This window comes from Symphalangus syndactylus, chromosome 5 (genome assembly GCF_028878055.3).
Source record: "Symphalangus syndactylus isolate Jambi chromosome 5, NHGRI_mSymSyn1-v2.1_pri, whole genome shotgun sequence".
In the NCBI taxonomy this organism is placed as follows: domain Eukaryota; kingdom Metazoa; phylum Chordata; class Mammalia; order Primates; family Hylobatidae; genus Symphalangus; species Symphalangus syndactylus.
Window position 1 is genome coordinate 67047981 of NC_072427.2, and position 27272 is coordinate 67075252.

Here is a 27272-nt window from a genome sequence, read left to right on the forward strand (position 1 = left end):
TACTTAAAACCTAATAGCCATTCACTGAATTTCACTGAATGAGTGAAATTCATCAACTGACTTAATCAATGTGAAACGATTTACCCCAAAATAGGAAACAGGTTTGGTGATGGGTTAACAGTCTTTGCCCTGCCATTGTAAGAGCATTCTATAATTTGCTTCAATTTATTTACTCATTTCCCCATTCAGTGACATTTAGATCACTTTCAACTTCTTTACTATTAAAAAAATACTGCAAAGAGCACCTCTGTATGTGTTTGCCTGTGTACTTGTACAGGAGTTTCTCTAGAATATATCTGTAGAAGTAGAATTGCTGGGTAAGGGATACATGCTTTTCAACTATATATATATATATATATAGCTAACTAGTTTTCCAACTTTCTACTCCAAATAAAACAAAACGCAAAACCTAAAGGAAAAGATTATCAATTTGACTTAAAATGTAAAAGTTCTATACGCAAAACATACAACAAAGTTAAAACACATTATAGCCCTTTTCAATTCTTTCCAGTGCATGTTAAACGCACCATAAACAAACTTCAATTTCTAAGTTGGCCTTTTGTAATCAGTTCACAAGACAGTTGAGAGAGGCCTGGGCCCTCTTTTCTTGTCTGCATTTGCTCTGTGAAGTTTAAGAGAGTACTCCCATCTCCAGATAGTTCCTCGGGGAAGCCTGGCTGTTGGTAGGCAGGCTGTGATCCAGGAAAGAATGATCTAAGACTGCAGGTGCTTGTTCTGCCATTTTCCCAAAGCCAATTCCCAGTGCTCTGTGGGCAGGATGGCGGGTGGGGCTGGAGCCCACACAGCCATCTCTGCCTCTCCCTTCCCTGCTCATCCCCCAGGGATGGACTAGATTTGGCAAAATGGATGGTCAAGCTGTCTTGGGCATAACTAATGTGAAAGAATTCTCACCAAGATTGATCACAGATTTGCCAATTCTTCCTTTTTTGAAACATTGGTTATAAGACTTTTGTCCTACATGTAAATTCTGGCTTTAGTAACTCAGAGTTTGAATAGAAGTGCCCAGCCCTTCAAGGGAATCCTTTGAACTTAGTATCTCCAAAAGCCTTAGCTTTATAAATATTCAGATGCACAATATATACATATGTGACCATGCTATTCCATAATTTAGACTCTCTTTTAACTCTGCTTTAAATTCGAGTGTACTGCACTAAAAGAGCAAAAAGGGACTAGCTACTTTCAGAGTTTAAGTTACAACAGAGCTGCTTTTCCAGAGGAAACTATATTTTCCCACAAGTGATTGCGTTTTAGATGGAATAGCAACACCACCAGCGATTCCCCATGCAATATTTTCAAAGGGCATTTCAACAAAAAAAGGCCTTTTTTAATGTTAATGGAACTCCACAACTCTCTAATTCCATTTAATTCTGTTCTCAATTCCAATTTTTACAGTTAGCAAAACAAATTTTATAACTTCCAAAATTATAAAATATACTTTTAAAATACAAGTATTTTAAATATATAATTTCTATAATTTTAAAATGATAAAATAAATTTCTAGTTTCTTTTCTGTTGTTTCTCTGAAGGATGAGAAAGGTGGTAAAATATACCTTTTCAATATAAATGCTTCTTTTCTTCAATAAGATAGGAGTACATTTTCTAGCTTTTCTTATGACATCAAAAACTCTGCTGCTATTATGTGCCTCTTCCACGTGTCTATGAATCATAATCCCCACCAACACTATGCAATAGGTGTGTTACCCCAACTTTACAGATGGAGAGAAACCAAAGCAATCAAGGCTTCAGTAACTTGTTGAACATAGTCTGGTAAGCGGCAGGGAAGAGATTCAAACCTAGGTGATCTGACATCAGACACTGGGCTCCTAACTACTTTCCTTATCTGCTGTCTTCATCTCTATTCATTGCCTGTTGACCTTCACAAGAGAAAGTTTCTTCTGATTTGGTCACTGGAGTATTCCAAGGGCCTAGAACAGTGCCTGGCTTAGAGTTAACACATGTTAACTAATAACCACATCTATTAACATGTTAATACATTGGCGGGGGTAACTTTTTTTAATTAGAGAGAAAGAGAGACGGGGTCTCGCTCTGTCACCCAGGCTGGAGTGCAGTGGTGTGATCATGGCTCACTGCAACCATGAACCCCTGGGATCAAGCAATCCTCACACCTTACTTAGCCTTCCAAAGTGCTGGGATTACAGATGTGAGCCACTGTACTCAGCCACGTAGTTTTTAAAACAAATTTTATTTTAAATATTTGATTAACAAATAAGGGTTGTATATATTCAAAGTATATAGCATAATATATGTTTACATTGTGCAATGATTACCACAAATTAATGAACACATTCATCACTACTCATGCTGTGCCTTAGATCCCTAAAACATGTTTTTTTTATTATATCTGAAAGTTTGTATCATTTGACCAACACCTCCTTATGTTTCTTAAATGAATAATTCTGTTTCCCTATTTTTCCTTTCAGTTATTCATTTGTTTGTACCTTAAACAAATGTTGATTGAACCCCTAAAACACGGCCTTATTCTACACACTTGAGATATAAAAATGAATAATCAAAGTCTCTTCTGTCAAGAAGATTACACTCTTGAGGCAGGAGACAGACTAATAAATATGGTCAGCAAAGACAGGGAAGAGAAGTGGGCCATGGAGAAGACTTGCGCTTTTATGGTGAATGAGATGGGAAATCAACAGAGGGTTCCGGACAGAAAACTGATGTGATTGCCTCCACAGTAAGAGGATCACCCTGGCTGCTGTTAGAACAATCAAAGTTACTGTAGTATTCTGAGCCAGAGGCAAGTGGGTTGGATCAAGGTAGTAGCAATGGGGATAATATTTAAATTCTATACCTTTCAAAAATGATATGATTTGCTGATGGAGCAAATGCTGGATATGAAAGAAAGAGAGGAACAGCCCCAAGGTTTTGGGCATTAGAAGGGGGCATCCCCGGGGAAGGCTGCAGAGGAACAAGCTTGAGATTGGAGGGGAGTCAAGAGTTTGGGTTTCAAATATGCTTCTCATCATCTGATATTGCCTTGTATGATAAAAACACTCAATAATGATTCTATTAGCCCCTCAGGGGCCTGAAAATCCAAACACCCTCAGGGTACAGTAAACAGCTAACTTCACCGTATGACTTAGCCAAGTGTAAAACAACAAAGCAATGGTGCAGCCTGTGAACTGGAGAGTTCATGCATGACCCACAGGCACTAACATAAAATGAAAAGTTGCACTGGCCACTGTTGCCCTTGACCTTGAGTTTGTGACCCCCCTACAAAATAATATCAATATCATTGGCTTTTATCCACATTGCCCTTAACACTTACATATTTTCTGCCTTCTGCTAAACTGTGTATGCAGCTGAATTTAGCAGAGCAGAAACTGCACACTCTGCCTCATTCATCATTATATTATTTGTACAAGAAATATTTCATAAGCCTTTAGTCTATGCCAGTCACAGTCCTACAAAAGACGTGACAGCAAATGTATAGTGTCCAACAACATTTAAGATTACACTCTGACCTCACGTATTCAGAGATGATCCCTCTGAAGCTCAACTATGAAAACAAACAGAACAAAACAAAACAAAACAAAACACAAAGGCTCCAAAAGGGTCCTGAGTAGGTAAAATAGATGTTTGAAGTCTGATGTCCACACACTAAGTTTCTGTGCTGAATTCCTAAGACATTTTTCCAGGATGGCCTCTCTTATTTTACACACCATCTTAATGAGCCTAAACATCTGTTTTTCTAGCCCCAAACAGATAAATCAGAAATAAGCTGGCGGATGACAGGGAAGGAGAAAAGCTCTAATAGAGATGGGCACACTGAGAAGAGTTAGATGTAATAAGAAATGCTGTCTCCCTGCCAGAGGAAAAAAAATTGGACACACAAATAACACAAGAATTTTTTTTAATGTGGCAGTCTGAGAAAACTCTATCGTTTCCTGTATGGGCAAGAAGCCTGTCAGAGCTGAATAAACCTGAAGGTGTTGCTATTTTAAAGCACAGTACAGTCAGGGCTGGTCATCTAGTAAAGCTTACATTAAACTCATAAACTACTTAAAAAGGAGAGAGGTCGGGCGCGGTGGCTCACGCCTATAATCCCAGCCCTTTAGGAGGCCAAGGTGGGTGGATCACTTGAGGTCAGGAGTTCGAGACCAGCCTGGCCAACATGGTAAAACCACATCACTACTAAAAAGAAAATACAAAAATTAGCTGGGCGTGGTGGCATGCACCTGTAATCCTAGCTGCTTCAGAGGCTGAGGTGAGAGAATCACTTGAACCCAGGAGGTAGAGATTGCAGTGAGCCAAGTTTGCACCATTGCACTCCAGCCTGGGTGATAGAGTGAGACTCTGTCTCAAAAAAAAAAAAAAAAAAAAAAAAGGGAGAGAAAGCGTGCAATCCACTCAAAAGGCATCCCTGCAAATGCTGAATGTATGCATTTAAAAGAATTTTGTTCTGGGATTTAGAAAGTCCACCCAAATGAAATGCCTCATTCTCCAATAACATTGGATATCTGCCACCATCCCACACTCTTGCCTGTGTGCCACACCCATGGCCAATCAGATGCTAAAAACACACCCCTGGACATGCCTTCCTGCTTACAGAGATGGTGGCAGACCCTCTTATATCACCTGCCTCCCTCGTCTCTCCCATCTGCATTCCAGGGTCTAGCCAGCTTTGGATCTGACTGCCGTGGCCTGCTCTTTGCTGCCTGTACTCACAGGTTGGACTTGATGGCAGAATTCAGTTTCCCTGGTTCTGACTTGGGTGCTCAGAATTTATCATCCCTTGAGTATGATGTGTGCACATAGGTATTAATCATCCTTTCCTCCTGGGCCTGTGTGCCTCAGAGCCCAACCTATCTTTGGCACAAACTTGGCTTATACTTGGATTGGACCTCCAGCAATGCTCATTGACTGTTCTTATCTTCAACATGTACTGAAAACACCTTTCACATATGAAAAAGACACAAACATTCTACTGTCAATAGGGATGCAAGATGAACTATTCTCAAATATAAGTGTTCTTTTCAGAAGTAGTTAACTCATAGAATCACAAATCTTTGAGTTAAAATAATCCTTAAAATTTGCCATCAGTCTTAATCCGAATACTGCCTACAAAGTTATCAAGCACTCCTGATTTTCATTGGTTTCCCTTATTTTCAGAAATGCTCATTTATGAAACAGATAACTAGGAAAATGTACCCATTCCATAACTGTGATATAGAGCAACGCTAAAGGGTTAATATAAAGATTAAACCAATGACCTTGGCTGTTAAAGTAGAAAAAAGAGCTCACCAGCCACAGCTAGAGAGTCTGATGGTGTGGATTTATATGAACAGCCCACATCACCCATTTTCACTTAGAAAATAAAGTACTACTTCTCAGTTACAGGACTTTTAGGAGTCATTGCCTATCATTTGAGTAGGTAGAGTCACTACTATAAACTGGGCACATTCAAATCAAGTATAAGGTTTTCATAAGTTTTATAATTTTCTGAAGTTATTATAATTGTTGTTCAAGGTAAAGGGGGATTGCATTATTATTATTTGCATTATTTAGTTGTATACTCATTAGCTTAGGATTAATTACATTTAGCCATATGACCTGGGTTTTAAAATACCTCCAGACCATAAAATCACTTCTACAAATAAGTTACAGGTACCCTCCATCTAAAGGCAAATACAAAAGCAAGTATCCCAGCACTCACAAATTGCCCTTGCAATGCAAATTTTATTATTTTTCATTGCTATGTGGAAAAACTGAGTCCTGTAGACCAAAAGTGAATAACAGCATTACAATAATCACAATAGAGCTAACAGTGTTGGACACACATGTATACACATGCACACATTCACATATACCAGACACATACACGATACACGCACGCACATATGTCAGAGCAGAGTGTTAATGGGCGTAGCGAGGTCCTTTTCATTTTCACCTACTCCTCATTTTTTCTTATCAACTGAGGATAAAGTGAGCATGATGAACTCTGAGTAATAATATGACTATGATTTCACACTGACCCTTCAAAACTCCCTCAACCAATGGCTTTCAACACTGCCTCATCCTTGGTTTCAACTTGCATTTTTCAGGCTCCCAAATTATATGTAACATCTTTCCACCACAACTCATTAGTACCAAATGGTAAAAATGATCCCACTTGAGTAATAATAAAGAACAGAATGAGCTCTGAAAGCCAGGAAATGGGTATTCTGGGTGGAGTTTCACCATTGACACCCCTGCAAATGGGGATATCCCTTAGGCCTGTGTTGCTGTATCTATGATGTCAGGGTGGTCACCGAACAGTCATGGGTCTTACACCTCACAGCTGGTCTGCTATCTCTGGGGGGTTCTAGAACCTTCCATGCCGTCTCCAATTGAGCCCCCTGCTCAAGTGCCTTCAGGTCCTGTGTAGCCTATTAAGATAGTTCTTTTCAGACTCCCTGGCTTACTACTCATCATTCTGTCATCATCTAAGTAGAGGACTTCCTTTGTTCCAAAAGTTTTTCTGACCTGGTGGTTGCCAGAGCCTTGCCTGGCTGGGGTTTGTTGAAACCCATGACTGCCGGGCCCTGGCCTCACCACCACCAAGACAGGCCTGAGTGACAGCTGGAGAGACAGCCCCAGAGCCTGGGATGGCACCTCTGCCTCCCGCTGTGGTGGCCTCCTGCTGCCTGGGCTGTGCACAGACCTTGTTCCCCAAGGTCACAGACTTAGAGGGGCTTTCAATTTAAAACGAATGTTTCAGGCCTCTTCACAAATCGGTTATTTCTCTTGTGGCTTTCTATAAATTCCTCCTCCTTTACTGAATGGAAAAGTAGCGTTATATTTATCTCCTCTTCCCTTGCAGGGAAAAAATAAGGTAGCATGGGGCTGTACTTTTTCATCTGTTTGAAAGTGTATGACAGATACTTTGGGTCTCTCTAAACTGTCTAAAAAAAAGTGTCAGAAAAACAGCTATTCGATTAGCCTTTCGCATTTCTAAACACAAGCAATATCAAATTCCTTTTTAAAAGATTTAATGAAGGAGGTTCCTGAGAATGCTGTGTCTAGACCTGGGTGCTGGTTCCACAGATGTGTTGTTTGATAAAATTAACAGACCTGAATATTCATGATATCTCTATTTTTTTGTATGTATGTGTGTGTGTGTATATATGTATATATACATATATGTATATGTGTGTGTATATATGTATATATACATATATGTATATGTGTGTGTATATATGTATACATATATACACACACATAAAATCCTTCAATACAGACATTCTTGAAAGTTAAGTGAACAGACCATGATTTGAAAATGCTGGCTATCAATGATATTTTCCGTTATGCATTATAAACAGTAAGTACAGCTCTTACTTCCATAAGAGTAGGGATTGTTACGACTTTTTTTGTGAACTGAATTCAGTATAATTTGACTAAGATACCTAGTGATTCTTTAGGCTGAATTTCCTAACAGTACTCAGTAAAAGCTAAAAGTTTTGTCCTTTCCTGAAAAGGGAATGCACATAAAATTAAAAGATAGGATACAATGCAGATTGGAAACCTCGTTCTATAATTTTTTAGGATGCGTTGCACCTACTACTTCTACATATTTATTTCTGGGCTGGGGAGTTCTAGGCAGTTGATAGAACTTTCAGCAGAATAAACAAAGATCACTCCCACCCAAGCTGAAACCTCAAAAATCTATTCTCAATGAGCTTGACCCTCACTTGAGAATACATCAAATAATGTTTTTCCATGATTAAACAGATTTATTTTGTGATTCTTTTAAAGGAGACCTTTAAATGCAGTCGTTTAAGGAAATGTTTGATGCACTCTTGCACTGTTTTTACAGAATAGTAGTAAATCAGTAAGTCAGGCAAAGAACATTCTACAATAAAAAAGGGTCTATTCTGCACCCAGAAAACACTGTCATGCTACCTTTTTCTCCCCACTCTCTGAGCTGATACCACAAAGGTAATTGTACATGCTAACAAGAGGGTTAGGTCAAATCTGGCAGTGTATTCTAGCCCTTTCAAGGGCCAGATTCTTTCTCTGCAACTATTGTATATAACTCACAATAACTTATTGTTCATCTTCTTATTCAGTGATGAGGGTGAACCTCTGAAAGGCATCCATGCAGGGAGGTTTGTTCTTTTTTTCTTTCACTTCTTTTTTCTTTTTTTAGTGAAATAGCTTTGAAAAACTCTAAGCGTAGACATTGTTGCTAAAGGGAACTGTTCCAACTTTCATGATGACTTTTTTCCCCAAAGTACTGTGCGCAATCGTTAATCAGTTCTTCTCATGGGTCATTTTATGTCACAAGAGAAATGTTAGCATGCCCTGAACGTCCTTCAGGTGCTAGGGAAAAAACAACCCTAGAGAAAAGCACTGGAGGGATCACGCTTTGTAAACTCTAATCGGTGAAAATATTTTGGGAGAGAAATCCTCACATGTCACACACAGTTAATTCACCTAGATTTTCCACGTTCCTTTTGAACGTGTGGATGCTTTCTCTCATCTGGTATCACCACAGGACACATTGTCCATAAATTAACTAAATGTGCATATGTTTATTTCACAGCACGTGTGGTAATAACTACATTTTATTGCACATATTCATGAACATGAATTAAATTAACTTTGGGGAAAACATCTTTCTTGCAGCCAATCCTTTTCTTTAAAAGGCAAAGGATGTTATAAAAGGTGAAATTTGAATACAATGATTGAATTGCATGTATTACTTTAAGTGGACTTCAGGTAGTTAGTTTTGATAAAAACCAATCTGTGCCTCCATAATTCACCATTTTTATATCTATGTTTTGGAATAGAATTCATAAATAATATGGATTCTATTATTATTTTTTGGATCATTCAACTATATCCCAAAACAGGAGTTCAGAGGCCTAATTCTAGCTCTATGTCACACTAGCTAAATGATTTTCAGTATGTTTGTAACAAATCCAAGCTATGGTTTTTTTCATCTAAAAAGACTAAATCACTTCCAAACATTAAAATCGTAGATTCTAATAATCACTTCCCCCCAAGATGTTTACATACTAATTCCTGGAACCTGAGAATGGTACCTTATATGGCAAGGGGAACACTGCAGATGTGATCAAGTTAAAAATCTTAAAATGGAAGACTCTCCTGAATTACCCAGGTGGGCCTGACATAATCATAGGATTCCTTATGAGAGGGACATAAGAGTCAGAGTCAGAGAGAAGGCCATGTGACAATGAAGCAAAGATTTGAGTTATGTGGCTACAAGCTAAGGTATGCCAGCAGCCTCTAGAAGCTAAAAGAGGCAAGGGATGAATTCCCCCCTTATCACCAGAAGGAACCAGCCCTGCCAACACCTTGACTTTAGCCTAGTGAAACTGATTCTGGGCTTCTGGACCCCAGAACTGTGGGAGAATAAATCTGTATTGTTTTAAGCCATCAAGTTTTTGGTAATTTGTTAAAGCAACCATAGGAAGCTAATTCATCATGTCAGGGAGAAGCACTTCCCAAAGGTGGTATGAGAAGCTCTGTGGACACCCTTCCCAGCAAAACAACTATACATAATGAAAATTGTAAAAACAACAACCATTTAAAGTGTCTGGAAGGTATCCTAACAACATATTGAAGATGTAGAAATGTTTATTAAAGAAAATTAACTAAATCTTATTAAGAAAAGCGACTCTCTGGGATTCGAGCCATAACTTGCTCTCCACCTCCAAGTTCAGTGTGATGGAGGTTCTACTGGGTATGGCCAAGAACATGAGTTCATTTTTCTTCTAAATGATAGTAGAGTTACAGTTTCTCACAGACTGGCCCAGGTCACCAATATTTCTTACTTTCTCCTATCTCCTTACTGCAGAAACTCTACTTTAGATAAGTGCAAACAAGAGGTCTGGGGCTCCTGTTCTTCACCAAGCCCCTAACTCGTAAAGTGCAAGTTTTACCTCAGGCTTGAAAAATCAAGACTACTGAGTCCTAATCAGCCTCAATCCAAGTTGCTTTTAGGATGAAAAGTTTCATACCAAGAGAAACAATCCAAGAGGACCGGTGGCTACCACCCTCACTAAGTGCCCTATTCATAGACTCTGGTGTTAATCCAAGGGAAGTAGATGCTGTCCCTCCTACAGTTCCAAATCAGTAATGCAGAGGTTCTGCCTCTGGGGCAGACCGTAAAAACAAAGAGCTCTGTAGCTCTCTCTAAGGGGATTGATTTTATTTGGAATGGAGTGTGAGGAATTCCAAGCCTAAGTGCACTATTGAAAATAATGGAAATTTTGATAGTGAGCAATTAAGTTTATTGCCACCATGGCTATTAATTCCATGATAGCAATAAACAAAATGGCAGACCAGGTAGAAGCTTAACAGAGAGAAAGAGAAATATATATAGAGAGAGAGACAGTTGAAAAGAGTCCTCATGGAGTTGGAGTAAGCCACAAAACTCACCCCAAAGAGATCTGACTTTAATTAGGTCAGACTGTGAACTAATTTGTGACCCAGGACACAGTCATAAACAATAGAGTAATTAGCAAGCAATTCGTGGATGCTAACCAATAGAAGCTGACCAACTAGATGCTTAATAGGGATATCAGGGAAATAAGCAGTAAAAAAGATCCTGGCTAAAACCATCACCACTTTTGGGGGGAGGAGGAAATGAGTAGTGGTTAGGGTGACTGCACATGCTCAAGATTATGTAGCATCCAACGCTATATGCTCTGGAGGAAAGAAACTTAACTCAACCAGCTAATCAAACAAATAAGTAAACAACAATAATAATAAGCCCTGGGAGAGGATCAGTATCTGGAGTTGCTATAATAAATTATCTAAAATGTTCCATTTTTGAGGATCATGGTGGACGGGAGGCAGGACTAGATCGCAGCTCTGACTCAGACAGAGCAGCATGTGGAGGTTCGCATTGTGAATTTCAGCTCCAGGTCAACTGCAAGAACAAACCAGCAGTCCCGAGAGGACACACAGACCCTCTGAAGGAAGTGGACTGCTCCTGCAGGACCCAGGAGACACCCCAAATACTGAGTGCCCCAAATGCAAAGTGGGAAAGAGAGCCTCCTCTCCCAAACACACACCCCCACTGGAGAAACTGAAGGTCTGTTTGCAGGAGAAGTTTCCAACCTTACCTGGAGCTGAGTCAATTTAGAGAGCTGAGTGAAATACAGGGGTAGAGGAAGCAGCAGAAAGGCCCCGTGAGCTTGCTGGGTCCCCAAGCAGCCCATTCCTGCCTGGCACCACAGGGATCCACTGGGAGGGCGACCAGAGGAGCAGGAGGAAGAGGCAGAAAGCTTCACAGGGGGAAGGAAATCTCCAGCTGAACTTTGTAACAATTTGAACGGGGCGAGAAGCCTCGTGGCCAGAACTTGGGGGAGGGCAGAAATCCATTGAGTAGATATCACAGGCAGAGGAAGAAACAAGCTCTTTCGCAGCTGGGAGGCAGGTAGCCTGGCTAGCAAAGTTCTCAAGCCTGTCTCGCCCACTGCCCAGAAACAGACTCAGGGCTCTTAGTGCGGGGCACAGTGGGAGTGAGACCAGCCCTTCAGTTTGAGTGGGAGCTGGGTGAGGCCTGTGACTGCTGGTTTTCTCCCACTTCCCTGACAACCTGCATGACTTAACAGAGGCAGCCATAATCCGCCTAGGAACATAACTCCATTGGCCTGGGAATCTCACCCCCATCCCCCACAGCAAGACCCGCCCAAGGAGACTCTGAGCTCAGACATGCCTAGCCCCACCCCTACCTGATGGTCTTTCCCTACCCACCCTGGCAGCAGAAGACCAACGGCGTATAATCTTGGGAGTTCTAGGGCCCTACCCACTGCTGGGTCTTCTGCACACTACCACAGCTGATGCTCTCTGGAAAGCACCACCTCTTGGCAGGAGGCCAACCAGCACAAAAATAGAGCATTAAACCACCAAAGCTAAGGACCCTCACAGAGTCCATTGCACTTGCCCTTTGCCACCTCCACCAGAACAAGCCCTGGTATCCACAGTTCAGAGACCCATAGACAGTTCACATCACAGGACTCTGTGCAGACAACCCCCAGTATCAGCCCAGAGCCAGGTAGACTTGAGGGGTGGCTAGACCCAGAAGAGAGACAACAATCACTGCAGTTTGGCTCACAGGAAGCCAAATCCATAAGAACAGGGGAAGACTACTACATCACACCCCGTGGGATAAAAGAATCTGAACAACAGCCTTCAGCCCTAGACCTTCCCTCTGACAGAGCCTACCCAAATGAGAAAGAGCCAGAAAAACAACCATGGTAATATGACAAAACAAGGCTCTTCAACACCCCCCCAAAAATCGTACTAGTTCACCAGCAATGGATCCAACCAAAAATAAATCCCTGATTTCCCTGAAAAAGAATTCAAGAGGTTAGTTATTAAGCTAATCAGGGAGGCACCAGAGAAAGGCGAAGCCCAATCTAAGGAAACCCAAAAAAAGATACAAAAAGTGAAGGGTGAAATATTCAAGGAAATAGAGGGCTTAAAGAAAAAACAAAAAATTCAGGAAATATTGGACACACTTGTAGAAATGCAAAATGCTCTGCAAAGTCTCAGCAATAGAATTGAAAAGGTAAAAGAAATTCAGAGCTCAAAGACAAGGTCTTCAAATTATCCCAATCCAACAAAGACAAAGAAAAAAGAATAAGAAAACATGAAAAAAGACTTCAAGAAGTCTGGGATTATGTTAAATGATCAAACCTAAGAATAATTGGTATTCCTGAGGAAGAAGAGAATTACAAAAGCTTAGAAAACATATGTGGGAAAATAATCAAGGAAAACTTCCCTGGCCTTGCTAGTATATCCAAATACAAGAAGCACAAAGAACACCTGGAAAAATTCACTGCAAAAAGCTCTCTGCCTGGACACACTGTCATCAGATTATCCAGAGTTAAGATGAAGGAATGAATCTTAAGAGCTGTGAAACAGAAGCACCAGGTAGCCTATAAAGGAAAATCGATCAGATAAACAGCAAATTTCTCAGCAGAAACCTTACAAGCTAGAAGGGATTGAGTCCATATCTTCACACTACTCAAACAAAACAATTATCAGTCAAGGATTTTGTATCCAGTGAAACTAAGCATCAAATAGGAAGGAAAGATACAGTCTTTTTCAGACAAACAAATGCTGACAGAATTCACCACTACCAAGCTACCACTACAAGGACTGCTAAAAGGAGCTCTAAATCTTCAAATGAATACTAGAAACACATCAAAACAGAATCTCTTTAAAGCATAAGTCACACAGGACCTATAAAACAAAAATACAAGTTAAAAAGCAAAAATAAAAAATAAAAAACCTAAAGTACAAAGGCAACAAATAGCAAAACGAATGCAACAGTACCTCACATTTCAATACTAACATTGAATGTAAATGGCCTAAATGTTCCGCTTAAGAGATACAGAACTACAGAATGGATAAGAACTCACCAACCAACTATCTGTTGCCTTCAGGAGCCTCACCTAACACATAAGGACTCACATAAACTTAAAGTAAAAGGGTGGAAAAAGGCATTTCATGCAAATAGACACCAAAAGTGAGCAAGAGTAGCAATTCTTATATCAGAAAAAAAACAAACTTTAAAGCAACAGCCGTTAAAAGAGACAAAGAGGGATATCATCTAATGGTAAAAGGCCTTGTCCGACAGGAAAATATCAGGATCCTAAACATATATCCACCTAAGACTGGAGTTCCCAAATTATAAAACAATTAATAATAGACCTAAGAAATGACATAGACAGCAACACAGTAATAGTGGGGATCTTCAATACTCCACTGACAGCACTAGACAGATCATCAAGACAGAAAGTCAACAAAGAAACAATGGATATAAACTGTATCTTGGAACAGATGGACTTAGCAGATCTATATAGAACATTTCATCTGACAACTGCAGAACACACATTCTATTCAACAGCACATAGAAATTTCTCCAAGACAGACCATATGATAGGCCATAAAAAGAGCCTCAATACATTTAAGAAAATTGAAATTATATCAAGCACTCTGTCAGACCACAGTGGAATACAACTGGAAATCAACTGCAAAAGGAACCTTCAAAATCATGCAAACACGGGGAAATTAAATAACCTGCTCCTGAATGAGCATTGGGTCAAAAATGAAATCAAGATGTAAATTTAAAAATTATTTGAGCTAAACAACAATAATGACACAACCTATCAAAATCTCCGGGATACAGCAAAGGCAGTGCTAAGAGGAAAGTTCATAGCCCTAAACACCTACATCAAAAAGGCTGAAAGAGCACAAACTGACCTTCTAAGGTCACACCTCAAGGAACTAGAGAAACAAGAACAAACCAAACCCAAACCCAGCAGAAGAAAGGAAAACTGAAACAAAAAAATTACAAAAGATAAATGAAACAAAAAGCTTTGAAATTTATCTTTGAAAAGATAAATAAAATTGATAGACCATTAGCAAGATTAACCAAGAAAAGAAGAGAGAAAAATCCAAATAAGCTCAATTAGAAATGAAATGGGAGATATTACAACTGACGCCACAGAAATACAGAAGATCATTCAAGGCTACTATGAACAACTTCATGCACATAAACTAGAACACCCAGAAGAGAAAGATAAATTCTTGGAAAAATACAACCCTCCTAGCTTAAATTAGGGAGAATTAGATACCCTGAACAGATGAATAATAAGAAGCTTGAGATTGAAATGGTAATTAAAAAATTACCAACAAAAGAAGTCCAGGACTAGATGGATTCACAGCAGAATTCTACCAGACATTCAAAGAAGAATTGGTACCAATCCTATTGACACTATTCCACAAGACAGAGAAAGAAAGAACCCTCCCTAATTCATTCTATGAAGCCAGCATCACCCTAATACCAAAACCAGGAAAGGACATAACCAAAAAAGAAAACTACAGACTGATATCCTTGATGAACATAAATGCTAAAATCCTTACCAAAATACTAGCTAACCAAATCCAACAACATATCAAAAAGATAACCCAACATTATCAAGTAGGTTTCATACTGGGGATGCAGGGATGGTTTAACATACGCAAGTCAATAAATGTGATACACTCCATAACAAAATTTAAAACAAAAATCCCATGATTATCTCAATAGATGCAGAAAAAGCATTTGACAAAATCCAGCATCGTTTTATGATTAAAACTCTCAGCAAAATTGGCATACAAGGGACATAGCTCAATGTAATAAAAGCCATCTATAACAAACCCACAGCCAACATAATACTGAATGAGGAAATGTCTAAAGCATTCCCTCTGAGTACTGGCACAAAACAAGGATGCCCACTCTTACCACTCCTCTTCAACATAGTACTAGAAGTCCTATCCTGAGCAATCAGACAAAAGAAAGAAAAAAAAGAGCATCCAAATCAGCAAAGAGGAAGTCAAACTGTCACTGTTTGATGACGATATGATCGTTTACCTTGAAAACCCTAAAGACTCCTCCAGAAAGCTCCTAGAACTTATAAAAGAATTCAGCAGGCCGGGCACGGTGGCTCATGCCTGTAATCTCAACACTTTGGGAGGCTGAGGCCGTGGATCACCTGAGGTCAGGAGTTCGAGACCAGCCTGATCAACATGGAGAAACCCCATCTCTACTAAAAATACAAAATTAGCCATGCAAAGAACTTGAGGAAAGGCATTCAGGGGAAGCAACCAGCAAGGCCAAAGACCCTGACACTTGGTGGGTTTGAAAAATAGAGAGGAGGCCAGTGTGCTGAGTAAGCAAAGAAAGAATGGCATGAGATGAAAAAGATTAGCAAGGGCCTGAAGATAGAGGGCTTTATAGACAATAGGATATAGGATAAACAAGGAAGAGACTTACATATTCCTTTTTAATAGCAAGGAAAATATCCCAGGAAGTTCTGTAGCAGATTTTCCTTTCAACTCGTTGGCCAGAATTGTGTCACCTGTGCATTCCAATTTTTAAACCAATTGCTGACAATAGGAATTGAGCTACCATGATAAGGCCATGACTAATCGAGTGTCACTTGGATGACCAGTCACCCTGAAGACGATGGCCCCCTGGGAACTGCATACAATCAAGGTTCTGATCGCAAAGAAGAAGGGAGGAGTGGCTGTTAGACGGGCTCCTGATGGAAAGTGCCAGAGAAATCAATGTTTGTTATCAAGTGGAGGTACCAGGTAGTCAGTTGATTGTGAGTTCGAAATTCAGGGTGTTGGATGAATGGCAAATGGCACATAGCTGACATTTATGGTCAGGAACTGGACAAGATCACCTGGAGAGACTGCACATAGATTTAGAAGTCAGTCTAGTATTGAGATCAGATAAAGTAAAAGAAATGAAGGATTGGCCAGAGCTAGATATGGGAAAGTGTTCATCGTAAAAGCCAAGAGAGAAAAGTTTTCCAAGAAGGAATTGGACAACTGGATCAGTTGTGGCTGTGAAGAAGGTGAGTATAATGAAAACAGGAGAAGTGCACATAGGTTCTAGCAATATTAAGATTGTGGTGGCCTTGACAAAGCAGATTCAGTGAATGGTTAAATAGAAGCTTGAAGCCAGGTGTGATGGCTCATGCCTGTAATCCCAGCACTTTGGGAGGCCAAGGCAGGAGAATCACGTGAGCCCAGGAGTTCAAGAGCAGAATGGGCAACATAGTGATATCCCTTTCTCTACAAAAAAAAAAAAAAAAAAAAAATTAGCCAAGCATGGTGGCACGTGCCTGTGGTCTCAGCTACTCAGGAGGCTGAGGTGGGAAGATTGCTTAAGCCTAGGAGATTAAGGCTGCAGGGGGCCGCCACTGCATTCCAGCCTGGGCAGCATAATAAGACCTGTCTCAAAAACACACAAACATACAAACAAACGAACAACAACAACAACAAAAAACCACACACACATAAACAACGACCACCAAAACAAACCAACAAACAAACAAAAACAGAATCTTGATAGAGTAACCAAAAAAGAGAAAGATGAAAACCAAGGAAGTATTTTGAGGGTTTTTTGGTTTTTGTAATTTGGGAGTTCACAGAACTTGCATATATGTTGTTTGGAATGACACCATGTGGAGAAAGCCATAGATGATGCAGAATAGAAGGAGTTTAACTGTAAGAACAAGAAGCCTTGGAAAGGTGAGGGTGGGTAGGATCAGAGTAGGACTGGAAGGATTCACCTCTAATAGGAGCAGACACATCTCTCCCGTTTCAAAAACAGGGAAGGCGGAGACAATATGGGCACAGAGACTGAGGTACATAGATTTGACGAGATGAAGGCACTCTTGTCCAATCTTAGATTTTTTTTTTCAATGAAGTATGAGTCTAAGTCATCAGCTATGAATAGGGAGGGAGACAGTGTGAGAGGTTTTGGGAAAGAAGAAATGTGAAATCATCATTTCAAAGACTCAAAGGGGGACTTTATTGGGGAAAACTAGTAGGACTCTTTCGCAGTACTAAGGGCCTATCTGAGGCCTGAGTTTGCAAATTTAAAGTGCAGCCAGGACAACAGATGTGATTAATCCCTAGGCATAGAGAAAATGGCTAGTTAGGCTCATGAAGAGTTGGAGTCTAGCCAGGTAAGTATAGGGAGAGTGGGGCCAGAAAATTGAGCATGTTTTCAATTAAATGATTTTAGAAATGGGTTGTGAATTGTAAGCTGGGCAAAAAGAGAAGCAAGGTTTGGGGAGTAGTGAAAATTGTGAAAGAGTGACAGCATCAATGGACTAGAGGTTTCAATAATTAAGGAATAATTGCAATGGAGATGTGAGGGTAAGGGAGTTGAAAGGAGAGGTGGTTGTGACCATTAGACATATTTCCACTTTGAAAGGTTAGGTTGCTCATACATTATTACTGGATGTTCACTGCAGCCTTTAAAAAAAGATCAAAGTAACTGCTGAGCCCAGCTCGCTAACATAGAGTGGAATTACGTGTGGCTAAGAAGCAGCCATGTGATTAGGGAATTGATAATGTGCTAATTCAGTGATGCCGTGGTAAAATGGGCCACAGAACATTAGATCCGAATAATACAGCAACATCACAGCATAAGGAAAAGAGCTGGGGCCTGCTTCAAACCCAGCCGTGACATGTAGCAGCTGTATGTGTTTCAGACTTTCTGAACCCTTCTGCATTTCAGATTATCCTTTTAAACTGGGATATGGCTACCTCCTTCACAGGGTTGTTACACACATGAAGAAGGATAATATATGTAAAGTGCCTGTAAATAGCAGGTTCTCAGTAAATATTAATGACTGTGAAAATAAGGAGCCATGTCCCTACTGCTGCATGGCAGTTTTGGAGTCACTTTGGGAAGCTTGTAGGTGTTGAAGGAATGTGACACTCAGAAGGACAATGAAGGGATTCTCCTTGTAGGGCCCTCATGGATGAGGACAAATCTTGGCTTGGTTATTGCATTGTATCTAATAATTCTGGTGATAGGATTAAAGTCCTGTTTGTTGGCTATTGACAGTGTAGAGGTCAAAAATAAAATCACAATACCTGGGTTAATTTTTTAAAATAAATGGTAAACCCCAAGCTATGAGAGGTGGCATTGTTCAAGATGGTATGGGGTAGAAGACCTACCACTTGCCCACCAAGAACAGGCCTGTAGTTCATAGACAGCATATGGAAAGTAGAGCTCAGTGTCCCTAAATGGGTTCCGAAACCATCCTAGTCTTTACCTTCCTCTCAGCTCCCTCTCACCTCTCCTGGCCCTCTCCCATCACTCTGGCCCTCACCTGCCCCCGATTTGTCATTCGATTGTTCTGTCTTCTCACATTCATCTTGGTTTGCAGCATCTGATCTCTCTTTCCAATGGTCTTCTGCTTTCCTCTTGAGGGACTGCCAGTATCCACCCTAGCCCCAGGATCATTTTTTTTTCTCTTGTGCTTTTCTCAAAGCCCCTTAGAGGGGCAGCTGGGTCAAGAAGAGTGAGGTCTGCCACTCATGTGTGTTAACCCAAAGTTCCTGGTTCTTCAGTATTCCTTGGCTTTGATGATTGCAAAAGTTGGCCTGGAAGTATGCAGAAAGGAAGCATCAACCATAGTTCAGAGATAGGTCACCACCAATTGAACAGGTGGGCAAAACAAAATTCTAATGGTAGTAAGCTGCCAATGTTTAAAAATATAATGTCCTGGTGGCCTTAGAAAATCCTTAAAAGGTAGGTAAGGATCTATTGGAGCTTAGAAAATGTAAATGCAAACCAGCTGTTTGCCAGCAATGTTGCTTTCAGAGTATTTGCATTTAGTCTTTCAACTTTGAAATTCAAATAATATAAAAACTTCTCTATGACATGAATCTATTAATCTGAGAGGTTGTTGATATGGCTTGTTTGAGACCCATCAACTAATAAAAAGCAGAATGAAAGTGGCATACTTTTAAAATGTCTTTCCTAGTATTCTGGGATGAGAATAATTTGGATTTTCTTCTGGAGACTTCTCAAATCCTTACAATGTCATTTTCTAAAATGATTGAATAGGTTTTTGATGCCTTTATATCTAATAGATCATTTGACTATTTAATAATGTTGTGTTATCTATAATAATAAATATTTTTCTTATAAAATTTCTGCAATCTGGCTGGGTGCAGTGGCTCATGCCTATAATCTCACCAAGGCAGGTGGATTGCTTTGAGCCCAGGAGTTCAAGATCAGCCTGGCCAACATGACAAAACCCATCTCTACCAAAAATACAAAAAAATTGACTGAGCATGGTGGCCTGTGCCTGTAGTCCGTCCCAGCTGCTCTGAAGGCTGAGGTGGGAAGATGGCTTGAGCCTGGGAGACAGAGGTTGCAGTGAGCTGAGAACGAGCCACAGCTCTCAAGCCTGGGTGACAGAGCCAGATCCTGTATTAAAAAATAATAATAAAAGTAAAAAATGAAAAAATAAAATTTCTACAATCTAGCACAAATCATTTTGGAAGTAGTTAAAATATAAGTTTAAAAAATAAAATGTATAGTTAAATCTGTGTTCGTTTATTCATTCTTTTATCTCTAGCATGTCGCATGGTTTCTAACATTTACCAGTTGAATAAATACATGAATACACCAATTATTAATTCATCATCTTCTGAGTTCTGAGTATTATACATAAAAAAGCATTTGCTATTATTTTAAATTAAATTTATTTCATTTGAAATCTTGAAACTGGGTAATCTGTCTCTAGTTGACCAAAATGGTTCCTCTTGACTATTACAGATTGGTAAACACAGCCAATTTCACAGGAACTGTCAAATAACTTTCAAAATTGGTAAAAGTGGAGACTTTAGGACAAATTATCTGAGGATGTTTTCTCTTTCTCTTCCCTTCCTCCCTTCCTTCCTTCCTTCCTTCCTTCCTTCCTTCCTTCCTTCCTTCCTTCTTTCTTTCCTTCCTGCTATATTACTATGTTACTATTATTATTACCAAAGAATTATTTAGTCAAGATAGAGAATGTAGTTTTTAAAAATGTAAAGTTTTTCATCATAAAAGTAATGCATATTTATTGGAGGAAATTTGGAAAATATAGGCAAGCCAAAAGAAACAATAAAAATCACTGAAAACGTTACTTCTGTCGGATACCTCTTTTTACACACTAATATGTCATTCTCGTCTATTCTATACATACATGTTCATTTCTGCAGTCATGGATTCCTGCTACACATACCATTTAAACATTCTTTTTTCACTTCACAGTAGTCTGTACATTTCACTCAAAAACAGCATCTCAATTCACGCCATTTTTATTACTTTAGAAATTTCACGTTTATGAAAAAATATTGTTCTTATATCTCAGTGATGACAGGTATGGCCACTTTCTAAAGGGTCAGGTGTTAGTGTAAAAAGGAAATGAGGGAAGCCAGTGAATTGCCTGACGGGGAAAATCCAGCATTCATTTCTCACTTACTATGGTGGGTCTGGACTCTGGAAACACCGATGTCTCCTGCTCTCACTGGCTGTTGCATGTAGTGTCCTTAAGCTTCTTCTGTTATGCTCAGCCCCGGCGATCTGGCACATGGAGCCATAGTAACAACGCGTTCAGCCAGGTTTCCTTAGCTACACACTAGCGACAGGACAGGCCGCTGCCCTGAAGTGTCTGCCACTGACTCAGGGAGGAGGCTTGGAACACACAGCAGGAGGTGGGAATGGCTTCTGCCTCACCCAGAGGGGCTGTCGCCTTAAAAGGAAGTCGCTCCATGGGCTTAAAGATCTCATGCCCTGGCAGGGATCTAACAAGCTTTTATGGGTTTTATAGGATCTTATCTGCTTGGTAACCCAGTTTAATCACACAGAAAATTTATTTTTTTTACTTTTCCCCTATATGAATTAGTCAGCAAGCAAAGAACTTGCGATGATTATTTTCCTAAGTGAATTCCTTTTACATTCCATATTAGGTTAATGAGTTCAGTGTCATTTCAACGATATGTGTGTGTGCCTGGGGTTTTTTGTCTTCCTATATATATGCTGCATTTCCTAATTTCTCATTTCACCTGGCTAATATGTATCAGGCACTGTGCTCAGTGCTAGGGGATCTTAGAAGGAACTCTATAATCTCTCTCAGGAACTGATTTGCCCAGTACTGTAGGCATTAGCTACCTGTGGCTATTTAAATTATTTTTCTATTTTTTTTTTTTTTTTTTTTGTAACAGAGTCTAGCTCTGTCACCCAGGCTGGAGTGCAGTGGCGAGATCTTGGCTCACCGCAACCTCCGCCTCGCAGGTTCAAGTGATTCTCTTGCCTCAGCCTCCCAAGTAGCTGGGATTACAGGCACCCGCCACCACACCCAGCTAATTTTTGTATTTTTAGTAGAGACAGGGTTTCACTGTGTTGGCCAGGCTGGTCTTGAACTCCTGACCTCGTGATCCACCTGCTTCAGTCTCCCAAAGTGCTGGGATTACAAGCGTGAGCCACTGCGCCCAGCCATTAATTTTTAATTAATTAAATACAATTAAAACTTTACTTTCTCAGCCACGCTAGCCACATTCCAAGTGCTCGATACACATAGCTAGTGGCTACTATATCAGATAGCACAGACACAGAACATTTCTGTCATTGCATACTGCTCCATTGGACAGTGTTGGTGGAGATACTAAGAGAATATCGAGCCTGTTAACAAATTATGTTTCTGAATCTATAAAATTGGATCCATCTTTCCAAATGTTTTGCTAATTCTCCTGTGTGATGGTTTTGTAATTACACAAACCATTCTGCAAGGAAGCTTAAGGAGATAAGCTTTAGGAAGAGAGTAATGAATAGCATATGCTCATTGTCTAGGCAGATCTCCAAAGGTCCCCAAACTTTGTATAATTGTACACCACTATAGGAAGCATTTTAAAACAATCACTCCCAATACAGGTATTTGCATTAAAAAATAATTAATATGTGCTACTGTCAGCTAATATTTCAAAGCACAGTATATATATTTAGGGCTCATTAATGAGAGTTGATATAAAACCATATTCCAATAATCTTCTTGATAATCTTGAATCTCAGTCCAACTACTTGTCATATCATATGTCTGTGATACAGACTGGTATGAGTGTAAAGTTAGAATTCCTCAGGGATCTAGAACTAGAAATACCATTTGACCCAGCCATCCCATTACTGGGTATATACCCAAAGGATTATAAATCATGCTGCTATAAAGACACATGCACACGTATGTTTGTTTCGGCACTATTCACAATAGCAAAGACTTGGAACCAACCCAAATGTCCAACAACGATAGACTGGATTAAGAAAACGTGGCACATATACACCATGGAATACTATGCAGCCATAAAAAAGGATGAGTTCGTGTCCTTTGTAGGGACATGGATGAAACTGGAAACCATCATTCTCAGTAAACTATCGCAAGGACAAAAAACCAAACACCACATGTTCTCACTCATAGGTGGGAATTGAACAATGAGAACTCATGGACACAGGAAGGGGAACATCACACTCTGGGGACTGTTGTGGGGTTGGGGGAGGGGGGAGGGAACAGCATTAGGAGATATACCTAATGCTAAATGACGAGTTAATGGGTGCAGGAAATCAACATGGCACACGGATACATATGTAACAAACCTGCACATTGTGCACATGTACCCTAAAACCTAAAGTATAATAATAATGAAAAGAAAAAAGAATAGTCTATATTCAATTCCACCACTTTCATTATTTTCAGTTATATGCATCCACCAAAACTAGGTTTAAAAAGCATACTAGAAAATCTCTTATAATGAATAGATAAGTGTAGTTCATAATTAGCAAACCAACAAGCCACCTTAGCACTGCTGGATTTCCACTTCTGTGGCTGTGGCTATATTGAGATATAAATAGAGAACACTTGCAAATGATTAGATTAAGTAGGTAAACTTTCCCGTTATAAATTTCTTTTTCTTTTCTTTTCTTTTTTTTTTGAGATGGAGTCTTGCTCTGTTGCCAGAGTGGAGTGCAGTGGCCACTGGAGTGCAGTGGCATAATCTCAGCTCACTGCAACCTCTGCCTCCCGGGTTCAAGCAACTCCCCTGCCTCAGCTTCCTGAGAAGCTGGGACTACAGGCGCACGCCACCACCCCCGGCTGATTTTTTTGTATTTTAGTAGAGACAGGGTTTCACCATGTTGACCAGGATGGCCTCAATCTCCAGACCTCGTGATCCACCTGCCTCAGCCCCCAAAAGTGCTGGGATTACAGGCGTGAGCCACCACACCTGGCCCCATTATAAATTTCAAACATCACACTTGCTTCACAAATTTCTTTTCTATCAATGGAACTAATTCAGTCCTTAATTTGTGAAACTCCAAATGAACAGAATTATTGATTTACTCATTTTCATTTAAAAGAAATATGACAACAAATACAAAATGCAGTTAGAAAGGAATGCTACATGGATTTGTATATACAGAAAATCAGCTAATTAGAACAATGCTTTTCCATGTTATATCTGTTTTCTTCTTTATTATATTGCTATGAAGTGGGCAAAGTAATTTTTTAACTCTTTAAAAATTCTGTCATAATTGCGTCTGTGCCTCTCCTCCATAAAATTAAGTCTTTCATAACTCAGTATTTGTCCTAGTTTAGTCATCAATTTGCAGGGGAAAACAGACCGTAGCACGTCACTTGCTAAGGGCCTTGGGCCTTCCTTTGCTCCCCTGTCTAATAAGAGAATTGGAATATATTATTTTTTAGTTGCTTTCCAACTCTTCATTCTCAATTTTTAAGAACAGAGAGTAGTTTTAAACTACATTATTCATCTTTTTATAGAAAATTATTTTTAAGCTATATGAAGCTTATACGTTTTTATTTTAGTTAATTTTTTAAAATTTTTTAATTTTTTTCCCCCAAGACGGAGTCTTGCTCTGTCACCCAGGCTGGAGTGCAGTGGCTCGATCTCGGCTCACCGCAACCTCCCCCTCCCAGGTTCAAGTGATTCTCCTGCCTCAGCCTCCTGAGTAGCTGGGACTACAGGCACATGCCACCACGCCTGGCTAACTTTTGTATTTTTAGTAGAGACGGGGTTTCTCCATGTTGGTCAGGCTGGTCTCGAACTCCTGACCTCGTGATCCACCCACCTCGGCCTCTCAGAGTGCTGGGATTATAGGTGTGAGACACTGGGCCCAGCCTTACACATTTTTAATGGGCTAAGACATCAATTATGTATTCAGAAATGAAAAAAATTCAATCCACAAGTCTCCCTCTACAAATAATAGTAGAGAAACACACCAGCCCATGGTACCAGATTCCTATATGGTACCTTTATAAATCCTGCACTGATTTCTTAACTGAACGAGGTCCTTCAAGTTATGCTGTGATTTTCAATATTATGAGAGCAAAGGGCATATTCAGTGAATTTCCATGGTTGATTCTGTGCAAGAAATTCTGCATATACAGCAAGCTGAATCTACTTAAAGGCCAAAAATCATTCACCAGTCACCTTTACAAATTTTAACAAATGTGTAAGTTTGAGCAATGCTTACAGTGCACTAGACTGATTAAAATTAAACTAAACACCTTGAAATTGCACTTAATTTTGAACTAAATATGAATTTACAAGGCAACAGATGAGACTGAGCACACCCTCTCCATGCTGATTGCATCAGGTGTCTGAGACAAAGCAGCAAAGGGGGTCATTAGCTCCTAAAGGAGCAATTAGGTAAAAGTGCTGTGATTTACCACATGTATAATGTATGAGGCTTCTGGAAGGGTTTCAGTCTATGCAAAACCGGTCGAAATAATAACAGATGTTTCTTCAAGGGGTACTAACACAATTCAACATCTATCTATATCTAAAGTTCCCTTCCTATAGGATATTATATTGGGCAATTTAGAAATGATATCTTGCAGCCAAAAATTATTTTTTAGTGCTGATGAAAATGTATGATTACATAATTTAAACATTCTATGACCTGAATTTCTTATATCTTCCTTTTTTTGGAGGGCAGCCTTTTCAGTGCAATGGTGTTAACATACTTCACTCCCTACACAGTGAAAGCACTCCTATAGCCCGATGAGCATGGAGGATGCCTCGGTTATGGATAATCCCACCAAGCCAGAAGGACAGCATTTCAGACTCTGGGAATTTCCCTCTGGAGGGACTTGGAAGAATCTGCAAGCTGCTAAGATTAAAAGAGATGACAGGTGGTAAGAAAACTGGTGGTGAAAACACACCACTCATTTCAGTGTATTGGCTTTGAAAAGAAGATCATTAGAATGTGAAAAACAATAGGTAGAAATTATTCTCTAGAATCTGATGTATGGAACCCATCAAAGGCAGAAAAGAAGAAGCCTAGAGAGAGGGGATATTGCTCATACTAAAGACAGGGCACAATTGTGAGGGAACAGATGTAGGAGAGCCAGAGGCAATAGGTCAGCACTAGAGGCACAACAGCCTTGGTGATGGGCTCCCCTTCCTTTGAAAGAATGTAAGCGGGGAGTGAAAGAATAAGAAACGTGTATTATTGAGCTGGACACTCTGCATGGTACTGTACGTAGATTTCATCAACTGGTCATTACAAGCACCGTGAATTGGATGGTAGTCCTCATTTTACAGAAGTCTTTAAACAAATCTATTTTATGCCTAAATAACTTATTAATATGCCATTCTGCTAATAAGTGGCAGACCCAGTCTTTTTGACCCCAAACCCATGGTTTTTCCCCATTTTGCTACACTGTCTCCAGACAAAAAGGCTGAGGAGTTGGTGGAGAGAGACTGTGGGGATAGAAAAAGAAATGGAGGGTGAGATTGGCAGAGGCTTACTTTCATCCTGGCATTCAGATGACATGAAGCTGGAGGTTTAAGGAGACTGTAGAAATTCTCATCTTTGATATATACAAATGAGTCTCTCATGCAGTTTAACTTTAATCTAGCTCTTACGGAATAGCTGTGGCTGAATGAACTTTGGAAATCAAACTCTGCTGATTAAATATGCTTTGTCCTTACATCTGCATAACTTTCAATTAGTAATGTTCTTAACACTGTTCCTCTGGCCCTCCGTCGCTCTGTCAGTAGTTAAGAAATGCACCAGGAAGCTTCTATATGAAGGAACACTTGGGTATTTTCCATAAATAATTCAATTTTAAAGCTATTAACTCATGCAATTCATGTGTCTTAGTTCAATTCTTTTTCACTGAGTTTTCTTAGAGACAGCCTGGCTTATAATAAGACACTACAATTTGGCAAATCAAATCAGTGGCAACAGATCTTTATCGAGCACTGACATCCCTGTTGCAGCTTGGCCAGATTCATCTGGTTATGTAAAGATGGTGGAGTGTATTAGGACATTTAACGGCAAATGAAAAAAATCACTAAGAAAACAATGGCCTGAAAGGACTTTTTGTCATCAGGACATAACTAGTTCCAGGAAAGTTTCAGCTAGGAGGGCTGGCACCAGGGACCAGCCAGGCCAGGGTGGGGGTCTGTCTGGGGAGTACTGCCACAGGGAAGAGGCAGCCTGAGGTCTGGGCAGTGGGTCAGGGTAATGGCACTAACAAGCAGAAAAGCAGGAAGTGTCCTCTCATCCTAGACACAGATGCAGTGAACGCGTGCATCCTGCCTGCACATGCCAGCTGGCAGGAAGAGGAAACGAGAACTGTGGCTCTGGCCTCCCAGCAAGAAAGTGGCCAATGGCCCAAATACACAGGCAAAAGTGGGTGTGTGAACACATAGAGGTGAGCAATAGACACTAGGGTCTACCTGAGAGCGGAGGATGGGAGGAAGGAGAGGACCAGGAAAAATAACTAATGGGCATTAGGCTTAACACCTGGGTAATGAAATAATCTGTACAACAAACCCCTGTGATACAAGTTGATCTATATAACAAACCTGCACATGTACCCCTCAACTTAAAA

General features: G+C 40.0%; 1 protein-coding gene across 2 annotated transcripts in view; it reads right to left on the reverse strand.

Moving 5' to 3' along the window:
• Positions 1-20931, reverse strand: part of LMNTD1 (lamin tail domain containing 1) — a 208203-nt gene extending 187272 nt beyond the window's left edge. Inside the window, exon 1 of one of the 2 annotated variants that reach the window (XM_055280342.2) lies at positions 20847-20931. In XM_055280342.2, the coding sequence (XP_055136317.1) occupies positions 20847-20904 (58 nt within the window). In that variant the 5' untranslated portion in view covers positions 20905-20931. Of the gene's footprint in view, positions 1-11129; positions 11488-20846 lie in introns of those variants that run through there. The other variant, XM_055280341.2, reaches the window with a different exon arrangement.
• Between the last annotated feature and the right edge of the window lie 6341 nt (positions 20932-27272).